This window comes from Erythrolamprus reginae, chromosome 3 (assembly GCF_031021105.1).
Source record: "Erythrolamprus reginae isolate rEryReg1 chromosome 3, rEryReg1.hap1, whole genome shotgun sequence".
Classification (NCBI taxonomy): domain Eukaryota; kingdom Metazoa; phylum Chordata; class Lepidosauria; order Squamata; family Dipsadidae; genus Erythrolamprus; species Erythrolamprus reginae.
Window position 1 is genome coordinate 24,686,864 of NC_091952.1, and position 20,648 is coordinate 24,707,511.

Consider the following 20,648-nt stretch of genomic DNA (forward strand, 5'->3'; position numbering starts at 1 on the left):
TGCCCGATTGCAATGGCGTTGCCAAAGTTCCCGTAATATTCCCTCGAAGCATCCATGAACTCCAAATAAAACAATAAAAATAGGTGGGATTTCATGCCGCATACCTTCCAGGGATCAATAAGATCCCACAGGGTTGGCCTTCTCCAGGTCCCATCGACTAAGCCTTCTCCAGGTCCCATCGACTAAGCAGGTTGACGGGGCTATGGGGGAGGGCCTTCTCTGTGGCCGCCCCGGCTCTATGGAACCACCTCCCCCCGATATCCGTACTGCTCCCACCCTACTGGCCTTCCAAAAGTCTGCGAAGACCTGGCTTTACCGGCAGGCCTGGGCGCCATGAACATTTACATCTGTAATGAATTGTATTGAATGGTAGGCATGTGTGTTGATTGGATTGTTTGAGTTGTGGGTTTTATAACTGGTGTTTATCGTTTTAATATTTATATTTGACATCTTTATTATTGCAATTTGTATTTTCATATTGTTGTAAGCCTCCCTGACTACTTTGGGATTGGGCTACGTAGAAGTCGAATTAAATAAATAAATAAATAAATAAATAAATAAATAAATACATCTCATGCATCTTCATGATATTTATATGAGGCCTTGCGAGATTTTGATAAGCAACTAAAATAACTAGAAGGAGGATAGTAATAATGATAATTTATTAGATTTGTATGCCGCCCCTCTCCAAGGACTCGAAGCAGCTCACAACAACAATACATCATGTACAAATCTAATGTTAAAAACAATTTAAAACCCTTATTATAAAAAGATTTGGACCCGTTCAACTGACAAAATTGAACGGGTCCAAAGAGGGGCTACAAGAATGGTGGAAAGTCTTAAGCATAAAACGTATCAGGAAAGAGTTAATGAACTCAATCTGTATAGTCTGGAGGACAGAAGGAAAAGGGGGGACATGATCGAAACATTTAAATATGTTAAAGGGTTAAATAAGGTTCAGGAGGGAAGTGTTTTTAATAGGAAAGTGAACACAAGAACAAGGGGGCACAATCTGAAGTTAGTTGGGGGAAATATCAAAAGCAACATGAGAAAATATTATTTTACTGAAAGAGTAGTAGATCCTTGGAACAAACTTCCAGCAGACGTGGTTGGTAAATCCACAGTAACTGAATTTAAACGTGCCTGGAATAAACATATATCCATCCTAAGATAAAAAACAGAAAATAGTGTAAGGGCAGACTAGATGGATCTTGAGGTCTTTTTCTGCTGTCAGTCTTCTAACAGACCATACATAAAGGATGTAAAAATGTTTTCCAATAGTTCACTGTTTCCATAGTTCAATTTTTATTTTTTGTGTTGTTGTTCAAATCCCATGCAAATAATCCCTCCCTTCCCCAATAACAAAAATTGTATGGGGTTAATTCTCCAGCACTCCTCCACTTGCAACAGAATACCTTATTCCACCAGACTTGAAATTTGGGGCTTAGGTAGCTTAGAGCTATGTCACCTTCGATCTTATCTAAATGTAGTTCATAAAATCATCTACCACAAGTCCTGCCTTGTCAATGAATACTTCACTTTCAACTGCAACAATCCTCGAGCACACAATAGATTCAAACTCAATGTAAACCGCTCGAAACTTGGACTGCAGAAAACATGACTTCAGCAACAGAGTGGTCAGTGCTTGGAATGCACTACCTGACTGTGGTTTCTTCCCCAGACCCCCAAACGTTTAACATTAGATTGTGTACTGCCGTCCTCACCCCATTCCTAAGAGGTGTGTAAGGGGCACGCATAAGTGCACCAGGGTGCCTGCCATCCCTGTCCTACTGCCCTCGTCTATCTGTATTTATTTTGTCTATGTTTATGTTTATACCAACAGGCCTCGGAGAGGGGCAGCATGTAAATTAATAAATTATTAATTATTACTACTACTACTACTACTATTACTACTACTACTGTGTTCCCTCAATTTTCGCGGGGGATGCGTTCCGAGACCTCCCACGAAAGTTGAATTTCAGCTAAGTAGAGATGCGGAAGTAAATACACTATTTTTCGCTATGAGCAGTATCACAAGCCTTCCCTTAACACATTAAACCCCTAAATTACCATTTCCCATTCCCTTAGCAACCATTTAGATTATTACTCACCATGTTTATTTATTAAAAGTTTATTTAAAAATATATTTATTAAAGGCGGACGAAAGTTTGGCGATGACATATGACGTCATCGGGCGGGAAAAACCGTGGTATAGGGGAAAAAACTGGAAAGTATTTTTTAATTAATATTTTTGAAAAACCGTGGTATAGACTTTTTGCGAAGTTCGAACCCGCAAAAATCGAGGGAACACTCTACTACTACTACTACTACCTGCTATCTTGTATATCTTATGAATGAATGAATGAATGAATGAATAATAACTGATGCTTTGTTTCCCCATCTTCATTTTAGAAATTTGTAACTGGAGCCCTAAAGTGATGTGAAGTAGCCTGGTGATCAAGATGACTCTCCTCCCAGGAGAAAATTCAGACTATGACTACAGTGCCCTCAGCTGTGCTTCAGATGTCTCCTTCAACCACCCTTTATTTGCCGAAAGAGAAACTCTGAAAGGGGTCTTCTACCAAAGAGCCAAGCGTCTTCACCCTGGCAAAGACCTCTATGAAAGTGTCCACCCGGAAGAAAGGAAGCACCACATCATCATTAACGTGGGCGGCTTTAAATACTTGCTCCCCTGGACCACGCTCGATGAGTTCCCCATGACTCGCTTGGGACAGCTGAAATTCTGTAACAATTTTGACGACATCCTCAATATTTGCGACGATTACGACGTGACTTGCAACGAGTTCTTCTTCGATCGCAACCCGGGAGCGTTTAGGACCATCTTGACTTTTCTGCGGGCAGGGAAGCTCCGGCTCTTGCGGGAGATGTGCGCTCTCTCCTTCCAAGAAGAGCTGCTTTACTGGGGCATCGAGGAGGACAGCCTAGAGTGGTGCTGTAAAAAGAAATACCTCCAGAAGATGGAGGAATTTGCGGAAATGAACGAAACGGAGGATGAGTTTGGGGAGTACGAAAACCCCTCGGAGGCAACAGCGGCAGAGTCAAAAGGCAGCCTGTGCATGAAGAAGTTACAGGACATGGTGGAGAAGCCTCAGTCAGGGATCCCCGGGAAAGTGTTCGCCTGTTTATCAGTCCTCTTTGTGACAGTCACGGCAGTTAATCTGTCCATCAGCACCATGCCTGGGTTACGAGAAGAAGAGGAACGAGTAAGTTGTGTGTGAGGGGGAGGGGTGTCTGAAATTATTTAATTATCTGGAATTATGAATCCCAGTGACCGGTTAGGTCCGACAGAGTCGGCCTTCTCCAGGTCCCGTCAACTAGACAATGTCGCTTGGCGGGACCTAGAGGAAGAGCCTTCTCTGTGGGGACCCCGGTTCTCTGGAATCAGTTCCCCCCAAAGATTTGTACTGCCCCCACCTCCCATAAAAGTCTAAAGACTCATCTATGCCACCAGGCTTGGGGCCATTAGACTCTAGCCCCGTGGGCAACGAATGTAGGTATGCTTGCGGTTTGAATGGGAATGAGTGTTTTTAAAATGTTATTAGGGTTTTTAAATAATTAGTTAACTTAATTGGATTTTTAGATACAGTGATACCTCGTCTTACAAACGGCTCGTCATACAAACTTTTCGAGATACAAACCCGGGGTTTAAGATTTTTTTGCCTCTTCTTACAAACTATTTTCACCTTACAAACCCACTAGCGATGTTGGGATGCCCCGCCTCCGGACTTCCGTTGCCAGCAAAGCACCCGTTTAAATGGGCACTTCACTGGCAACGGAAGGTTGGGGTTTCCCAGCGAGGGGAGCCTCAGTGAAATTGCAGCATCGCAAAAACAAAGAGTTCCAGGGGTGGGGTTTCGAGGACTTCGGTGTTTTTGCGATACTGCGATTTCACTGATGCTCTCTTTTCTGGGAAACCCCACCTCTGGACTTCCATTGCCAGCAAAGCGCCCATTTTTGTGATGCTGGGATTTCCCTGCTGGGATTCCCCTGCAGCATCACAAAAACACAGAAGTCCGGAGGTGGGGTTTCCCGTGCAGGGGAGCCACAGGGGAATCCCAGCAGTACCAAAACGGGCGCTTCAGCTGGCAAAAGGGGTGAATTTTGAGCTTGCACGCATTAATCGCTTTTCCATTGATTCCTATGGGAAACATTGTTTCGTCTTACAAACTTTTCACCTTAAGAACCTCATCCCTGAACCAATTATGTTTGTAAGATGAGGTATCACTGTATTTATATTGTATATTGTTTTGATATGTTGTAAGCCGCCCCAAGTTCTTGGAGTGGGGCGGCATATCAATCCAATGAATGAATGAATGAATGAATGAATGAATGAATGAATGAATGAATGAATGAATGAATGAATGAATGAATCTTTTTAAGGGAATAAAAGTGTTGCTCACCCTTTTGGTCAGCTTTTTATGCAAACCACCAGTTTGGTCACAGTCATTGAGAGAGGGATCTTGGACAGTCAGTTAAACATGAGCCAGCAGTGTGCAGCAGCCACCAAAAATGCCCATGCAGTCCTAGGTTGTACTAACAGCGTGATATAATCAAGATCACGTGAGGTATTAGTACCTGTTAGCATTCCACACTGGGAACACACCAATGTTAGAATACCAAATTTAGAAACAGAATACATGTGGCAGTGGTGGTTGTTCAGCCAATAACACCAACCAATATAGTAGAGTATAAAAATAATTATATAATAATAATAGTAATAATAATAATTTATTAGGCTTGTATGCCACCCCTCTCCAAAGACTCAGGGTGGCTCACAACAACAATAAAACAATACAGATACAAATCTAATAATTAAAACTGTAACTGAAACCCATTATCTTAAAAACAAACGACACTACACATAACTTTTAATCGTCAGAAAGGGGGATATACTAGTTGCCCCATGCCTGGTGACATAGATAGTCTTAAGGTTCTTGTGGAAGGCGAGGAGGATTGGGGCAGTTCGAATCTCCAGAGGGAGTTGATTCCAAAGGGCTAGGGCCACCAAAGAGAAGGCTCTTCCCCTAGGCCCCGCCAGATGACATTGTTTGGTCGACAGGACCTGAAGAAGGCCAACTCTGTGGGACCTAATCGTCTGCTGGGATATATGCAGCAGAAGGCGGTCCCGTAAGTAATCTGATCCAATGCCATGTAGGGCTTTATAGGTCATCACCAACACTTTGAAGTATGTCCAGAAACTAATCGGCAACCAATGTGTTGAGTGTTGATGAAACATGGGTATATCTGGGAAGACCCATGACCGCTCAGTATACAGTATCTCAATCCGGATCACATGAGCATGGGGAGGCTGCAAAAGGTTGTTAGGGTGGAAAATGGTCATAAGTCGACCATCGACCATTGTATCCTTCTGCGCCACCTGGAGGGGTTGGGAGTGGGTGGCACTGTTCTTCAGTAGTTCTCCTCCTACCTCTCTGGTCGGTCACAGTCGGTGTTAGTAGGGGGGTCAGAGGTCAACGCCAAGGTCTCTCCCTTGTGGGGTGCCTCAGGGGTCAGTCCTCTCCACCCTGCTATTTAATATCTACATGAAACCGCTGGATGAGATCATCCAACGGCATGTGGTGAGGTATCTTCAGTACGCTGATGATACCCAGATTTACATCTCCACCCAATGTCCAGTCAACGAAGCAGTGGAAGTGATGTGCCGGTGTTTGGAGGCTGTTGGGGCCTGGATGGGTGTCAACAGACTCAAACTCAACCCTGATAAGACGGAGTGGCTGTGGGTTTTGCCTCCCAAGAACAATTCCATCTGTCCGTCCATCACCCTGGGGGGGGGGAATTATTGACCCCCTCGGAGAGGGTCCGCAACTTGGGCGTCCTCCTCGATCCACAGCTCACATTAGAGAAACATCTTTCAGCTGTGGCGAGGAGGGCGTTCGCCTGGTGCACCAGTTGCGGCCCTATTTGGACCGGGAGTCACTGCTCACAGTCACTCATGCCCTCATCACCTTGAGGCTCGACTACTGCAACGCTCTCTACTTGGGGCTACCTTTGAAGAGTATTCGGAAACTTCAGATCATGCAGAATGCAGCTGCGAGAGCAATCATGGGCTTCCCCAAATATGCCCATGTTACTCCAACACTCCGCAGTCTGCATTGGTTGCCGATCAGTTTCCGGTCACAATTCAAAGTGTTGGTCATCACCTATAAAGCCCTTCATGGCACCGGACCAGGGTATCTGCGAGACCGCCTTCTGCCGCACGAATCCCAGCGACCGGTTAGGTCCCACAGAGTTGGCCTTCTCCAGGTCCCATCAACCAAACAATATCGTTTGGCGGACCCAGGGGAAGAGCCTTCTCTGTAGCGGCTCCGACCCTCTGGAATCAGCTCCCTCCAGAGATTAGAATTGCCCCCAACCCTCCTTGCCTTTCGTAAACTCCTTAAAACTCACCTCTGCCGTCAAGCGTGGGGGAACTGAAACATCTCCCCCTGCCTATGTAGTTTTTTGTGTATGATATGATTGCATGTTTGTTTTTTAGACTTTTTAAATGTATTATTGTTATTTTAGATTCTAACTATTAGATTTGTTATTATATATTGTTTTTATCATTGCTGTAAGCCGCCCCGAGTCTACGGAGAGGGGCGGCATACAAATCTAATTAATAATAATAATAATAATAATAATAATAATAATAATAAGAAGAAGAAGAAGAAGAAGAAGAAGAAGAAGAAGTCACTTTTTTTCACTGCCATTTTAACTTTGAATGGTCACTAAATGACTGTCCCTTATTTTTCTCTCCCAATTATAACCTGGCAAGTTGCCAAATAATAGGGACCCCCAGAACTCACAGCAGCAAAATGGATAGTTCTATAGGAAGTTCTCAACTTATTAACACAGTTGAGGCTAACATTTTTTCTTGCTAAGCGACATAGCTATTAGGTGAATTTTGCACTATTTTGTGACCTTCCTTGCTGCAGATGTTAAGTGAATCCCTCCAGTTATTCAGTTATTCACATGGTTCTAAAATGAATCTGGCTTCTCCATTGATTTTGCTTGTGAGCAGGTCACAAAAAGAGGAGACCACATGACCCCAGGACAATTCTGATCACATGATGCTATAAAAATACAAATCAAATAAATAAATAAATACCAATAAAAGTGTTCATTGTGAAAAACAGTTATAAGTCACTATTTTTCAGTTTAACTACAGACAGTCACTAAATGAACTGATGTAAGTCAAGAACTAAATGAATGGGGATAGATTTACAATGCCTGCAAGCATGCATTTCTATGTTGAGCTGACCTCTTTTCTCCTCCACTTCCCTGGGGAATGTACTTCTTTGGAATTGAATTTGGGTTTCCACTTTTGCTTCCTGTCTCTCAACTTGGTTTAGGTGTATTGAGAATAGAGGTCCAGTGTTCCCTTGACTTTCGCTGGGGATGCGTTCCAAGACCGCCCATGAAAATCAAATTTCCGCGAAGTAGAGATGCGGAAGTAATTACACTATTTTTGGCTATGAACAGTATCGCAGGACATCTCCTAATATTTAAACCCCTAAATTACAATTTCCCATTCCTTTAACAATCTTTAGATTATTACTCACCATTATTACTGGTGAAAAAGATACTTAATAATCCTGATATTTATTAACATAATTATTTATTAACAATAATTTGTCGATGATGTATGACGTTACGGGCGGGGAAAACCGTGGTGTAGAAAAAACCACGTAGTATTTTTAAATTTTTTTTTAAAAAAAAAACGTGGTATAGACTTTTCATGAATGTCGGACCCGCGAAAGTCAAGTGAACACTGTACTTAACTCCCATTCAGTTGACCGTCTTCTGCTGCACGAATTCCAGCGACCGGTTAGGTCCCACAGAGTGGGTCTTCTCCGGGTCCCGTCAACTAAACAATGCTGCTTGGCGGGACCCAGGGGAAGAGCCTTCTCTGTGGCTGCCCCGACCCTCTGGAACCAACTCCCCCCAGAGATTAGAATTGCCCCCACCCTCTTTGCCTTTCGTAAGCTATTTAAAACCCACCTCTGCCGCCAGGCATGGGGGAATTGAGATGCTCTTTCCCCCTGGGTCTTTACAATTCTATGCATGGTATGTATGTACCGTATTTTCCGGCGTATAAGACGACTTTTTAACCCCTGAAAATCTTTTCCAAAGTGGGGGGTCGTCTTGTACGCCGGATATAGGACAGTGGCGCCGATATTTGCGATCGCTGGGAGGGGCGAGAACACCGCCTCCCAGCTGGGCGAGCCTGCGCTGCGCTCAGGCTCGCCCACACGCTGCCTTTGGCAGCACAAGCGTGCCTGTCCGGCCGGGGAAGAATCGCCCCAGCCGGACGTCAGTTTCAGCTGGGGGGGGGGGGCCCAGAACACCGCCTCCCAGCTGGGCGAGCCTGCGCTCCGCTCAGACTCGCCCACACGCTGCCTTTGGCAGCACAAGCGTGCCTGTCCGGCCGGGGAAGAATCGCCCCTGCCGGACGTCAGTTTCAGCTGGGGGGGGGGCGAGAACACCGCCTCCCAGCTGGGCGAGCCTGCGCTCTGCTCAGACTTGCCCACACGCTGCCTTCGGCAGCACAAGCGTGCCTGTCCGGCCGGGGAAGAATCGCCCCGGCCGGACATCAGTTTCAGCTGGGGGGGGCCAGAACACCGCCTCCCAGCTGGGCGAGCCTGCGCTCCGCTCAGACTCGCCCACACGCTGCCTTCGGCAGCACAAGCGTGCCTGTCCGGCCGGGGAAGAATCGCCCCGGCCGGACGTCAGTTTCAGCTGGGGGGGGGGCCAGAACACCGCCTCCCAGCTGGGCGAGCCTGCGCTCCGCTCAGACTCGCCCACACGCTGCCTTCGGCAGCACAAGCGTGCCTGTCCGGCCGGGGAAGAATCGCCCTGGCCGGACGTCAGTTTCAGCCTGGGGGGGGGGCGAGAACACCGCCTCCCAGCTGGGCGAGCCTGCGCTCCGCTCAGACTCGCCCACACGCTGCCTTCGGCAGCACAAGCGTGCCTGTCCGGCCGGGGAAGAATCGCCCCGGCCGGACGTCAGTTTCAGCTGGGGGGGGCGAGAACACCGCCTCCCAGCTGGGCGAGCCTGCGCTCCGCTCAGACTCGCCCACACGCTGCCTTTGGCAGCACAAGCGTGCCTGTCCGGCCGGGGAAGAATCGCCCCTGCCGGACGTCAGTTTCAGCTGGGGGGGGGCGAGAACACCGCCTCCCAGCTGGGCGAGCCTGAACGGAGCGCAGGCTCGCTCACACGCTGCCTGTCCGGCCGGGGAAGAATCGCCCCGGCCGGACGTCAGTTTCAGCTGGGGGGGGGCGCGAACACCGCCTCCCAGCTGGGCGAGCCTGAACGGAGCGCAGGCTCGCTCAAACGCTGCCTGTCCGGCCGGGGAAGAATCGCTCCGGCCGGACGTCAGTTTCAGCTGGGGGGGCGCGAACACCGCCTCCCAGCTGGGCGAGCCTGCGCAAAGCGCAGGCTCGCCCACACGCCGCCGTCCGTGCCTCAGTTCCGTGAGAGAGGGGGGGAGAGAAAGAGATAGCAAGAGAGGGAGAGAGAGGGGGGGTTAGCAACAGAGGGACAGAGAGAAAGAGAGAGGGGGGATAGCAACAGAGGGAGAAAGAGAAGGAGAAAGAGAGAGGGAGAGGGGGCAGAAAGAGAAAGAAAGAGATAGCAAGAGAGGGAGAGAGAGGGGGGGGTTAGCAACAGAGGGACAGAGAGAAAGAGAGAGGGGGGATAGCAACAGAGGGAGAAAGAGAAGGAGAAAGAGAGAGGGAGAGGGGGCAGAAAGAGAAAGAAAGAGATAGCAAGAGAGGGAGAGGGAGAAAGATAGAGGGGGGAAAGCAACAGAGGGAGAGAGAGAAAGAGAGAGGGAGAGAGGGGGGAAAGAAAGAGAGAAAGAGATAGCAAGAGAGGGAGAGAGAGAAAGAGAGAGGGAGAGAAAGAGATGGCAAGAGAGGGAGAGAAAGATAGAGGGGAGATAGCAACAGAGGGAGAGAGAAAGAGAGAGGGAGAGAGGGGGGAAAGAAAGAGAGAAAGAGAGAGCAAAAGAGGGGGAGAGAGAAAGAGAGAGGGAGAGAAAGAGATGGCAAGAGAGGGAGAGAGAGAGGGAGAGAGGGGAGACAGAAAGAGAGAGAAAGAGATAGTAAGAGAAGGGAGAGAGGGGGGAGAGAAAGAGAGAAAGCAAAAAAAAAAAGAGAGAAAGAGAGATAGCAAGAAAGAAAGAGAGGGAGAGAGAGGGGGAGAGAGAAAGACTTTGATCTTTTCCCCAGGTATTTTTGTACCTACTTGACCAACATTATTAGTGGTTGCAAAATTGAATGTATGAACTTGTTCATTTCAATAAAAAGAGCCAGGGAAATGATTGAATGTTAAACTGGATGCATTTATTTCTGCCTGTTTGTATTTGTTCTTATGTTTAACCATTGAAAATGTACTTTTCCTCCAAAAAGAATCATCTTTTCATATTTCTTAGGCAACATTTTAAAATAACTTTAAAAGCTGAGGTCATATTATTCACCCTGCTCTGTATCATAGCACACTGCACAGTACTGAAAATTGGCAGGGTCACTAATGGTAAACCCGACAAGTTAAAATCTGTTTAAGTGACATTGCAAGAGGATAAAGACAAGTGCGGAAAGAGGAAAAAATGGATGGGCTGTTTGGATTGCGATATCATGATATCACATACAGATTCTCATTCCATAATAGATTCTCACATAGGTGTCAGCATGCTGCATGTTAGACTGAAAGATACCTGCAGAATAGATGGTAGGAGAAAGGAAAATAGCCAGGTTCACCTTTTTGTGTTGACAAATTATGATGAGTTATAATAATAAACTTAATTGTGGTGAGGAGAAATATGAGAGGCAGACAAGACAGATAGACAGAGACATATGGAGAGATAGACAGAAGAGTGCTCCCACTTGGCTCTCTCTCTCTAAATAATTCATTCATAATTTTAACAATAAGATCTTCATCATTAGTAATTAAAATATTGTGTTATCATGTTCAGAAATGATTTTTTTCTCAATGCAAGTACATCATAGACCTAGACTCAGTCAGGTCTATGATGTACAGAAGAGGGGTAGCCTTATACGGCGAGTATATCTCAAATTCTATATTTTAACTGGAAAAGTTAGGGGGTCGTCTTATACGCCCAGTCGTCTTATACGCCGGAAAATACGGTATGTATGTTTGGTTTTTTATATTAATGGGTTTTTAATCTTTTTTAGTATTTATTGGATTATTATTGTACATTGTTTTATTATTGCTGTTAGCCGCCCCGAGTCTCCGGAGAGGGGCGGCATACAAATCCAATAGATAAATAGATAAAAAATAAATAATGAATGAATGAACGAACGAACGAACGAACGAACGAACGAACGAACGCTAGACTCTTTACCTGAAGTGCTGGGGCTGTTTTTGCAGCATTTAATAGAAGAGCCAAGGCTAAAGCAAGCCAGCATTCATCCTTATGAGTTCATTCAGAACTGCCTTTTTTAAAAAAAGGGATACATCTCATTTAATAAAATCTTAAAAACAGAACGAAGAGTTTGCTCCTATCCATCAATATAAATTGTGGATGTTAACATTTTTGTCTGAAAGCATTTTCACATTTCACACTCAATATTATATACAAGAGTGTTAGAAGCAGTAGGGTTAGTAAACATCAGCATAGCAAGGCTGCTTAATGTATTTTCCATTAATAAATGCTACTATAGGAATTCAGGCAATGTAACCAACAAGAATTTGAGGAAGGAAAAAAAAAAACCCAAAGAATTTTGGAATCTGAGTTTGCGCTAGTCACTGTCTCCTAATTTAATCTGTCACAAAGTTCCTGGGATAGTAAAATGAAAGATGACCTCATTAAGAACATAAGAAGAGCCATGCTGAATCAGGCCAAAGCCCATCGCGTCCAGCATTCTGTGTCACACAGTGGCCCACCAATTGTACATAGGGATCTTGAGTAGAAAAAGAAGGCAAACCCCTCCCTTTCCCTTGACCCCCAACAAATGGTACTCAAGGGAATCCTGCCTGCCTCAACCAACATAGAGGCGGCACATGGACATCCGTTTCAATAACCACCGATACACTTGGCATCCATGAATCTGTCTAATCCTGCCTTGAAGTGTCATGACCTCTTCTGGAAGTGAATTCCATAAAACAAGGACCCTCTGGGTAAAGAAATATTTCCCTTTATTTGTCCTTGCTTTCCTACCTATGAGCTTTAGGGAGTGCCCCCTCGTCCTAGTATTGTGTGATAGAGAAAATAATTTTTCTCTATCCACTTTTTCTATCCCATGCATGATTTTATACACTTCGATCAAGTCACCCCTTAAACGCCGTCTTTCAAGGCTGAAGAGACCAAACCTGGTTTCATAAGGGAGGGGCTCCATTTCCTTGATCATACTTGTTGCCCTTTTTTGCACCTTTTCCAGTTCCATTATATCCTTCTTGAGGTGAGGTGACCAGAACTGTACACAGTACACAATTATAATAATACTGTACACAATTATATTGATACAGTCTTAGAGCTTATATACAGTCTTAACTTCTATAACTGATGCATTGTACTTTCTTTGTACTGCATTACAATTCAGCATGTATTCTAACACTGATTTTGCTAATTTTGGTGCTGGATATTTGTTGCTAGACTCATCTCTTTATTTTGTCTGTTGCACTGTACAAATGTGACTGGTTTCCAGGGGAATTTTCCATGTAATTCCCAATAGATGGGGATTAGAAATGGGGGAATAGAGATGTGGATACGCAGGAGAAAATGCATCCGAATTTTAATCACACATAATGTGGCTAAATTGCAGTAAGGAATTAAGACAGTGTGTAAATTTTCTTGAAAGAATGTAGCTCAAGTGGTCTAATAAAAAAGTAAGATCTTGGATTGGAATTATTTTCTGAGTGATTAAAACAGTCATTCTCGGGGACCAGGAAAATATAAATAGGGGAAACACCCAAACAATTCTATCTGAATTGGATAAAATCAGAGAAAGGTGAGGGATCTGCCTTGATTGTTAGGATTTTCCATATCAGAAAACACCCTGTAGCAAAGATGTCATATAAATTACTGCATTTTTTGGAAAGACTAGATTCTCTATCCCCACCCAAATGCTGTTTTAGAATGGAAAAATCACTGTAGATTCATTTGTTGAGAATACAGTAAAATAAGTAAATAAGGCAGGGTGGTTTCATTGTTTGAATATTTGCTGCATTCTAATCTGCCTTTTGGAAGAGAGGTTGTTTTAAATTCCTGATGAACTCCTTCTGGAAAATATGATGACATGAATTGCTTCTCTTACTACAGGGACCATCAGACAATCTTGCTGCTATGTAATGTTCATTGAAGAAAAGTAAGAAAGAAGAATTCTAGCAACTGCTTTGTTTTAAGAGCAAGTTGCCTATGCAGAAATAATATTCAAACCCTTGTATACCTCTTGTAATTCCCGCCCTATATTATAGGTTGCCCAGTCGCTTTTCTGCTGGCAGGAAGGGGAAGGAAGGGGGGACAGTTGTCATATGTCCATCATTTTTGCTATCATTGTTGTTTTCCACTAACCATGTAAGAAATAATTGTCACTCTACTGACCTATGCCTTGGTTTGCGGCAGTTGGATTATTTATTTATTTATTTATTTATTTATTTAAATAATTATTTATTTAAATAATTATTTATTTAATTGGATTTGTATTCATTTGTTTGTTTGTTTGTTTGTTTGTTTGTTTGGATTTGTATGCCGCCCCTCTCCGAGGACCTGGGCCAGTTCACAACATATACAAAGACATAACAGCATTGTAATCCAATTAATATCCATAAAAATAATCTTAAAAATAATCTTTAAAAATTCTGACTTTAAAAACTTACATTAGCATTCATTCAATAAAATCATACTAAAATCATTCATTGGTCAGGGGCAAGATCTAGTAAGCCCCCAGGACTGGCGACAAAGATGAGTTTTTAAACTCTTTCAAAAGGCAAGGAGGGTGGGGGGCTGTGCGAATCTTCGGGGAGAGCTGATTCCAGTGTGTCAGGCCCCCCACAGAGAAGGCTCTTCCCCTAGGTCCCGGAAACAATTTAACTCTTTCTGTAACATTTGCCAAGTGACATGATGCTCATATTGTGTAACCTTCCTTCCGACTCCAGGGCGAGTGTTCTCAGATGTGCTACAACATTTTCATTGTGGAATCGGTTTGCGTCGGATGGTTTTCCTTGGAGTTCATCTTGAGATTCATCCAGGCACCAAGCAAATTTATTTTTCTGCGGCACCCTCTGACACTAATTGACATAATCGCCATCCTGCCCTATTATATCACTATACTCCTAGATAGCGCTTCAGTGAGTAGTAACAAAAAGCCAAGCTCTGGCAACATCTACCTGGATAAGGTAGGCCTGGTGCTCCGTATACTACGTGCCTTGAGGATTCTCTACGTCATGCGGCTCGCCAGGCATTCGCTAGGTCTGCAGACCCTGGGACTCACCGCTCGTAGGTGCACGCGTGAATTCGGACTGTTGCTGCTGTTCCTTTGTGTAGCCATTGCACTTTTTTCTCCCCTCTTGTATGTGATTGAAAACGAGATGGCAGACTCTCCGGAGTTCACCAGCATCCCTGCTTGCTATTGGTGGGCAGTCATCACCATGACAACAGTAGGCTACGGCGATATGGTACCCAGAAGCATCCCAGGCCAAGTGGTGGCTCTGAGCAGCATCTTGAGTGGCATCCTTCTCATGGCCTTCCCTGTCACTTCCATCTTCCACACCTTTTCCCGTTCATACATTGAGCTAAAGCAAGAGCAGGAGAGAATTATGTACAGGAGGGCGCAGTTCTTAATGAAAACCAAATCCCAGTTGAGCAACGCATCACAGGGGAGCGACGTATTTCCGAATATGTCTTCAGAGACCAGAGGCAATGTCTGATAACGGAAGTTTTTACGTCTGCCTGTTGCCGGGAAGCAGGGATCGTAGCTTTTCTCTTGGCATTTGCGTCTGGAAACACTTGGGAAACCTATTGCACAAATAACGTGCAAAGGGCTTATAGCCATTGTTGACAACGGGAACTTAACCATTATGCATATTCACACTATTATTAGGACTTGAAATAAGATTACTGCTTTTGGGCAGGCTCCACAAAGGAGGAGGGACTACTACGTAAGATCACAAAGCCATTTGTAAGGGAAAAGAATTGTCGGCCAGAAGGAGGAGAGTGTAGAGTTACATGCACGATGGAAAATATTTGTAATATAACGAAATTGAGCCATTTCTCTAGAAAACGACGGTGAATGTAACAGTTTGATCATTTGGTTAATTGAGTTTTGTTGTTCATTTCTGTCAAGACACGTATCCTTTAACCTTTCGGAGATCCAGGTGAATTTCTTGCGTGTATAACGCCATCATTTGTGGTGGAATGGAATAGTTTGGGTTGCACTCACAGAGAAAGTAACCTGGTTTGTTTGTTTTAAAGTAAATTGTTGGTGTTCACTTCAGAGTGCAGGGAGAGATCTCCATCTCATTCTCTCTTTCAGTTGCTGACATATTTCACTTCAAATGCAGAACCCATTAAACAGATACAGATCATCAGAATAAATCATTTTACGGTGTTTCTCTTTTTTTTTTCCCCAGGCATCATTTAAATAAGAGCAGAAAGCTGCTTGTTCCTAAGCAGCCACATGAGTATTTGCAGCCTGGTGTTTTGTTTTTTTTAATGGGAGATTTTTGTCTTTCCTTCAAGTGGGAGAAAAGTGTTTCATGTATAACCAAGTTACAAGTTCCATCATGGAACTTAGTTTTCTATTTGCACAATTTCCTCTTGGGTTGGTTGGAACTAGGGCCCTTTAAACCTTTGAATGCCCTTCATGCTTATCAGCCTATAAATGAGTGCACTGTAGAATTTTCCCATTCACTGTCTCTTGGATACTGACTGTGCTAGAGTAGCCAGAAATGGTTTCCTGCTATTCCCTGTAGTGTTCATAGTAAAGGAAAAGTAGGAATTTGCAAAACCAGCAAGAGTGCATTGAAATATTATACTTTCCTAGTTCTCATGGGTGTTGGGTTGTATTTTTTTTTAAAGGGTAGAAGAAAATATCAAGTCTAGCTTAGTTGCCAAAAATATTAGCTTGTCACTAATGATAACTGCTTTAGAGGAGCAGAAGTAATAATTACTAGAAGCATTTCATATTTATAAACAGAGAGGGAAAGGGGAATAACTACTCTGGTGGTTTACTATTAATAAGACACAATGCTGCCTGCTTTGCCTTTTCTTAGTACAATAAGCTTCAAAATAAACAAGATATATAGAACTCTAAAAAGCAGCTAAGGATCTTTCCTAGGTAATATGCTTTTTCATTTGAGTGTAATGCACACCAGCATAAAGCAGCTTGTTTTCCAATAATGTGAAACAGCGTTTTTCTTGGCCTGAATTAAACTATGCGCTTGGTGAACTCTGTAGCATGACTTGGCCACAAAGCAAAAGACTTCCTTGCACTCCACACACCCCAAGCCCCCTCCACTTAAAGCTGGATATGGTTCCAGTGAGAAAATCCACATGACTTCATCACATGTGCCTTTGCAATGCAGACTTTGCATTCAATAAACTATTTTTGCTCAGATAGCCTAGCTGATGCCCTAGGGCTGGTTTTATACATGATGCATAAAGTAATAATATTGTGGCTCGATGTGATCTATGGAGCCAACCATTTTAGCCTACAAATCATAATTTAAGCTTTGGTATTCTAGATGAATGCAGCCATAATTACTTATTGAACAAATACATTTTAAAATAAACCATGGGACAAAGGTCTTTTGCAGTTTGTCAAACTAGGCAGGTAACAATTATTACCCAGACTGACAAAAGAGCTACAATTTTGCCATTTTCTTAAATCAACAATTTTAGTACTGAAAAAGATGTTGCACTGTAATGGATGGATGGTAAACTATATTTTGGCAAAGATAGGATAGGATAGAATAGAATTTTTTATTGGCCAAGTGTGATTGGACACATAAGGAATTTGTCTTAGTTCATATGCTCTAAGTGTACATAAAAGAAAAGATAACGTTCAACAAGAATCATACAAATAAGCAATCAAATCATATTAGGAACCAGTCAATATAAACTGTAAGGATACAAGCAACAAAGTTACAGTCATACAGTCATTTATGGGAGGGGATGAGAAGATTAAAATGCAGACTTAGTATATAGTTTGACAGTGTTGGGGGAATTATTTGTTTAGCAGAGTGATGGTGTTTGGGGAAAAACTGTTCTTGTGCCTAGTTGTTCTGGGGTGCAGTGCTCTACAGCGTTGTTTTGATGGTAGAAATTGAAGCAGTTTGTGTTCAGGGATCTGTAAATATTTTCAAAGCCCTCTTTTTGACTCATGCAGTATACAGGTCCTTAATGGAAGGCAGATTGGTAGCTGTTGTTTTTTCACCCCTAATAATGGCTTATTAACCATCCATCCAATTTTTCTATTCCTCGTTTCTTCTTAAAACTGTTCTATAATTCACATTTATTTTTGTACACTACTTTCCCTAAATGTTATGTATTTTGTATCTTGCTAAATACATATTCGGATGTAAGCATCTGTTTTGAATGCACTAACAATCACCATGGAGTATATAGAAGAAAGCACAGGAAAGTAAGAGAAATGTACAGTATATATTAATTTAGAAAATATACATTATGTTTTCCTAAAAAATATAGTCCAGACATAACTATTTGGTTTTTTCCAAATGAACTTGATTTCTTTTTGTGGAAGGAAAGTGATGGTTTATATTGTGGTTTATATTTTCTGCCAGTTATAGCTGGGACAAAAACGGGAACTCTTAACAGTGTTTTTAGTTCAGTGCTATTTAAATCAAGCCATCAAATGGAAATGCATGCAAATCTGAAAGACAAGGAACCAGAAAACCATTATGATGCATAGGAACCATGATGCATAGGGACAGACAATACTAATTTACAGTGCATATCGGAACCGCGTGAGTTGGTCTCCCTCTCTCTTGTTTGTTTACAACAGCAAGAATTTGACATATTCTGCAGTATTTCAAACGTGCAACCTGCAGGCCAGTCATCTGCCTGTTTATTCAAAATTAAGTCTTTGAGGCTTGCAGGCACACATAGAATTGCAAGTTTAATTAGCCAACAATCAGAATCCAGGATGAACAGGGATTCGGGAACATTTTGCACAAAGCTACATGCCATTGTCATTTGCCAAAGAAGCAGACTTCTTTTTTAGGCCAGGAATCTGGCACAAAACTTTGGAAGTTGGTATAAACAGGGCAAAAAGAAATGTACCAGGACTTTGGCAGCTGGGGCATTCTAATGAGTCCATCATTTATCCTGGATGATGCTGTTTAGCAGGAGGTCGCCATCTCTCCCCCTCTGTTATCTCAACAGATGGAGCCCCACTGGCAATAGTTACTAATAAGGTTGTAGTCTTGCTCATGTTAATTTGGATTGAAGTTCTGTTGAACGGAGTACAAATATTTGTCTCTTGTAAAAGTGCAAGGGACTGGGCCTAATATTATTTAGCTTGTTTTGGTCTTCTACCTTGTAGTTAAATTAGTTGCAATTTTAAAAGATGACCATCAAACTATTAAAAAAAAAATTCTTATTTTCAGAACTTCAAACCTGGTATTGTGTATCTGAGTCAAAAATCAATAGCACTGAAATCCCATATTATCCCCACTTCCAACTCTGCAGAGTTAACATACGCTCTAGCCAGAACTTAGATTTAGACTTACTGTATTTCTCAGAGTAGAAGACGCATCTTTTTACCCACTAAAAGAGGGTGGAAATGTCGGTGCATTTTATACACTGAATATAGCCTCCTGGAACCCTGCCTCCGTGTCCCATTTTTGCGGAAAAATTGACCCTTTTGCACAAAAGTGGGGTGGACAGAGGGTCTGGGAAGCCTGCAGAAAGCTCCTGGGGACTGGGGGAAGGTAAAATGGGTGGGAAATGGCCTTTTTTCACAAAAATGCGGGCATTTTTGCCTTCCCCCAGCACCCAGGAGCTCTCTGCAGGCTTCCTAGACCCTCTGTCCACGCCATTTTTGCACACACAAAAAAAGGCCCATTTTTCGCAAAAACGGGATGGTTTTGCCTTCAAATTAGCCCATCCATCGTGATTGGAGGAGGAATTCTAAAAGTTGAAGTCCACTAGTCTTAAAACCGTCAAGTTTGAAGACCCCAGGATTAGTGGTTGGGGTGCAAGGGTCTTAAAACTTGGCAAGTTTAAGACTTGTGGACTTCAACTCCCATTTCTGAGCTAACATGACTGGAGGAGGAATTCTGGAAGTTGAAGTCCATGAGTCTTAAAGCTGTCAAGTTTGAAGTTTGTAAAACGTTTACATGGTTGTAAAAAGTATACATGGTTGTAAAAAGTATTCTGCTACACTGGTATATTATTTTATTAAATAATATATTACTACATCATTTGGTTCAGAATACATTTTTCCTCCTCTAAAATCTAGGTGTGTCTTATACTCCAGTGCGTCTTATACTCCAAAAATACGGTACTTGATTTTTAAAGTCTATTATACTGTATTAAGATAATTAAAATGAATGAATTTCTCCAGCTTGATGTGCCCAGTTTTTTTTTAATAAAAAAGCACCTCTTTTTTTAAAAAAAAAAAATGTCATTGGAGCCAAGATATCATCTATGAAAAAGCAATGTTATTTTAGACGTTACAACAGCATGCCTGGAATTGCCACCTGGTAAAGTGAGGTAAGTGTGAAATGGTAACATGAATTATGTGATATCACATAAAAAACAGTTTCTATCAGTGGCAATTAAAGGCTGCTATTTTGTTTCGTGTTTGTATGCATTTGTGTTTTGCCATAGTGTGGATATTTTGAACTTAAGCTGTAGTTGATTTAATAAAAAAAGACATTTGATTTCCATTTTTATTCATTGGCTTGTACTTAACGCCTCTTTTCTTTTGGGTTGCTTAGCATCACTGTTCATTCTTCTGTGACATTATGAATTAACATAACAAAGGTTGGTGAAAAGCCAAGTACAGTGTTCCCTATATTTTCATGGGGGATGCATTCCAAGACCGCCCGCAAAAGTCGAATTTCCGCAAAGTAGAGATGCGGAAGTAAACACACCATTTTTGGCTATGAACAGTATCACAAGCCATCCTTTAACACTTTAAACCCCTAAATTACCATTTCCCATTCCCTTTAAAACCATTTGTTCACCATTATTACTGGTACTCACCATTGAATGAGACACTTAGTGATCCTGATATTTATAAACATAATTATTTATTAACAATAATTTTTTTTTTTTTGCGATAAAAACACTGCTTGGCCGAGATTTGGCCAATCAGCAATGGCAAACGAAAGTTTGGCAATGACGTATGACATCATTGGGTGGGAAAAACCATGGTATAGAAAAAAAAACCCCACAAAGTATTTTTTAATTAATATTTTTTGAAAAGCCGTGGTATAGGCTATTCGCGAAGTTCAAACCTGCAAAAATCGAGGGAACACTGTACAGTGGTACCTCTACTTAATAACTTAATTCATTCCGTGACCAGGTTCTTAAGTAGAAAAGTTTGCAAGTAGAAACAATTTTCCCCACAGGAATCGATGTAAATTTTTTTTAAAAAAAGGACCGTATCACGCAGCAGCAGCAACCCTCGTGCCCCCT

General features: G+C 42.7%; 1 protein-coding gene across 1 annotated transcript in view; it reads left to right on the forward strand.

Moving 5' to 3' along the window:
* KCNG1 (potassium voltage-gated channel modifier subfamily G member 1) overlaps positions 1–15,578 on the forward strand; it is a 35,012-nt gene extending 19,434 nt beyond the window's left edge. The window contains exons 2-3 of the mRNA XM_070744614.1: positions 2,413–3,224; positions 14,141–15,578. Coding sequence (XP_070600715.1) covers positions 2,463–3,224; positions 14,141–14,911 — 1,533 coding nt within the window. The 5' untranslated portion in view covers positions 2,413–2,462 and the 3' untranslated portion in view covers positions 14,912–15,578. The remainder of the gene's footprint in view (positions 1–2,412; positions 3,225–14,140) is intronic.
* Positions 15,579–20,648: the final 5,070 nt, after the last annotated feature.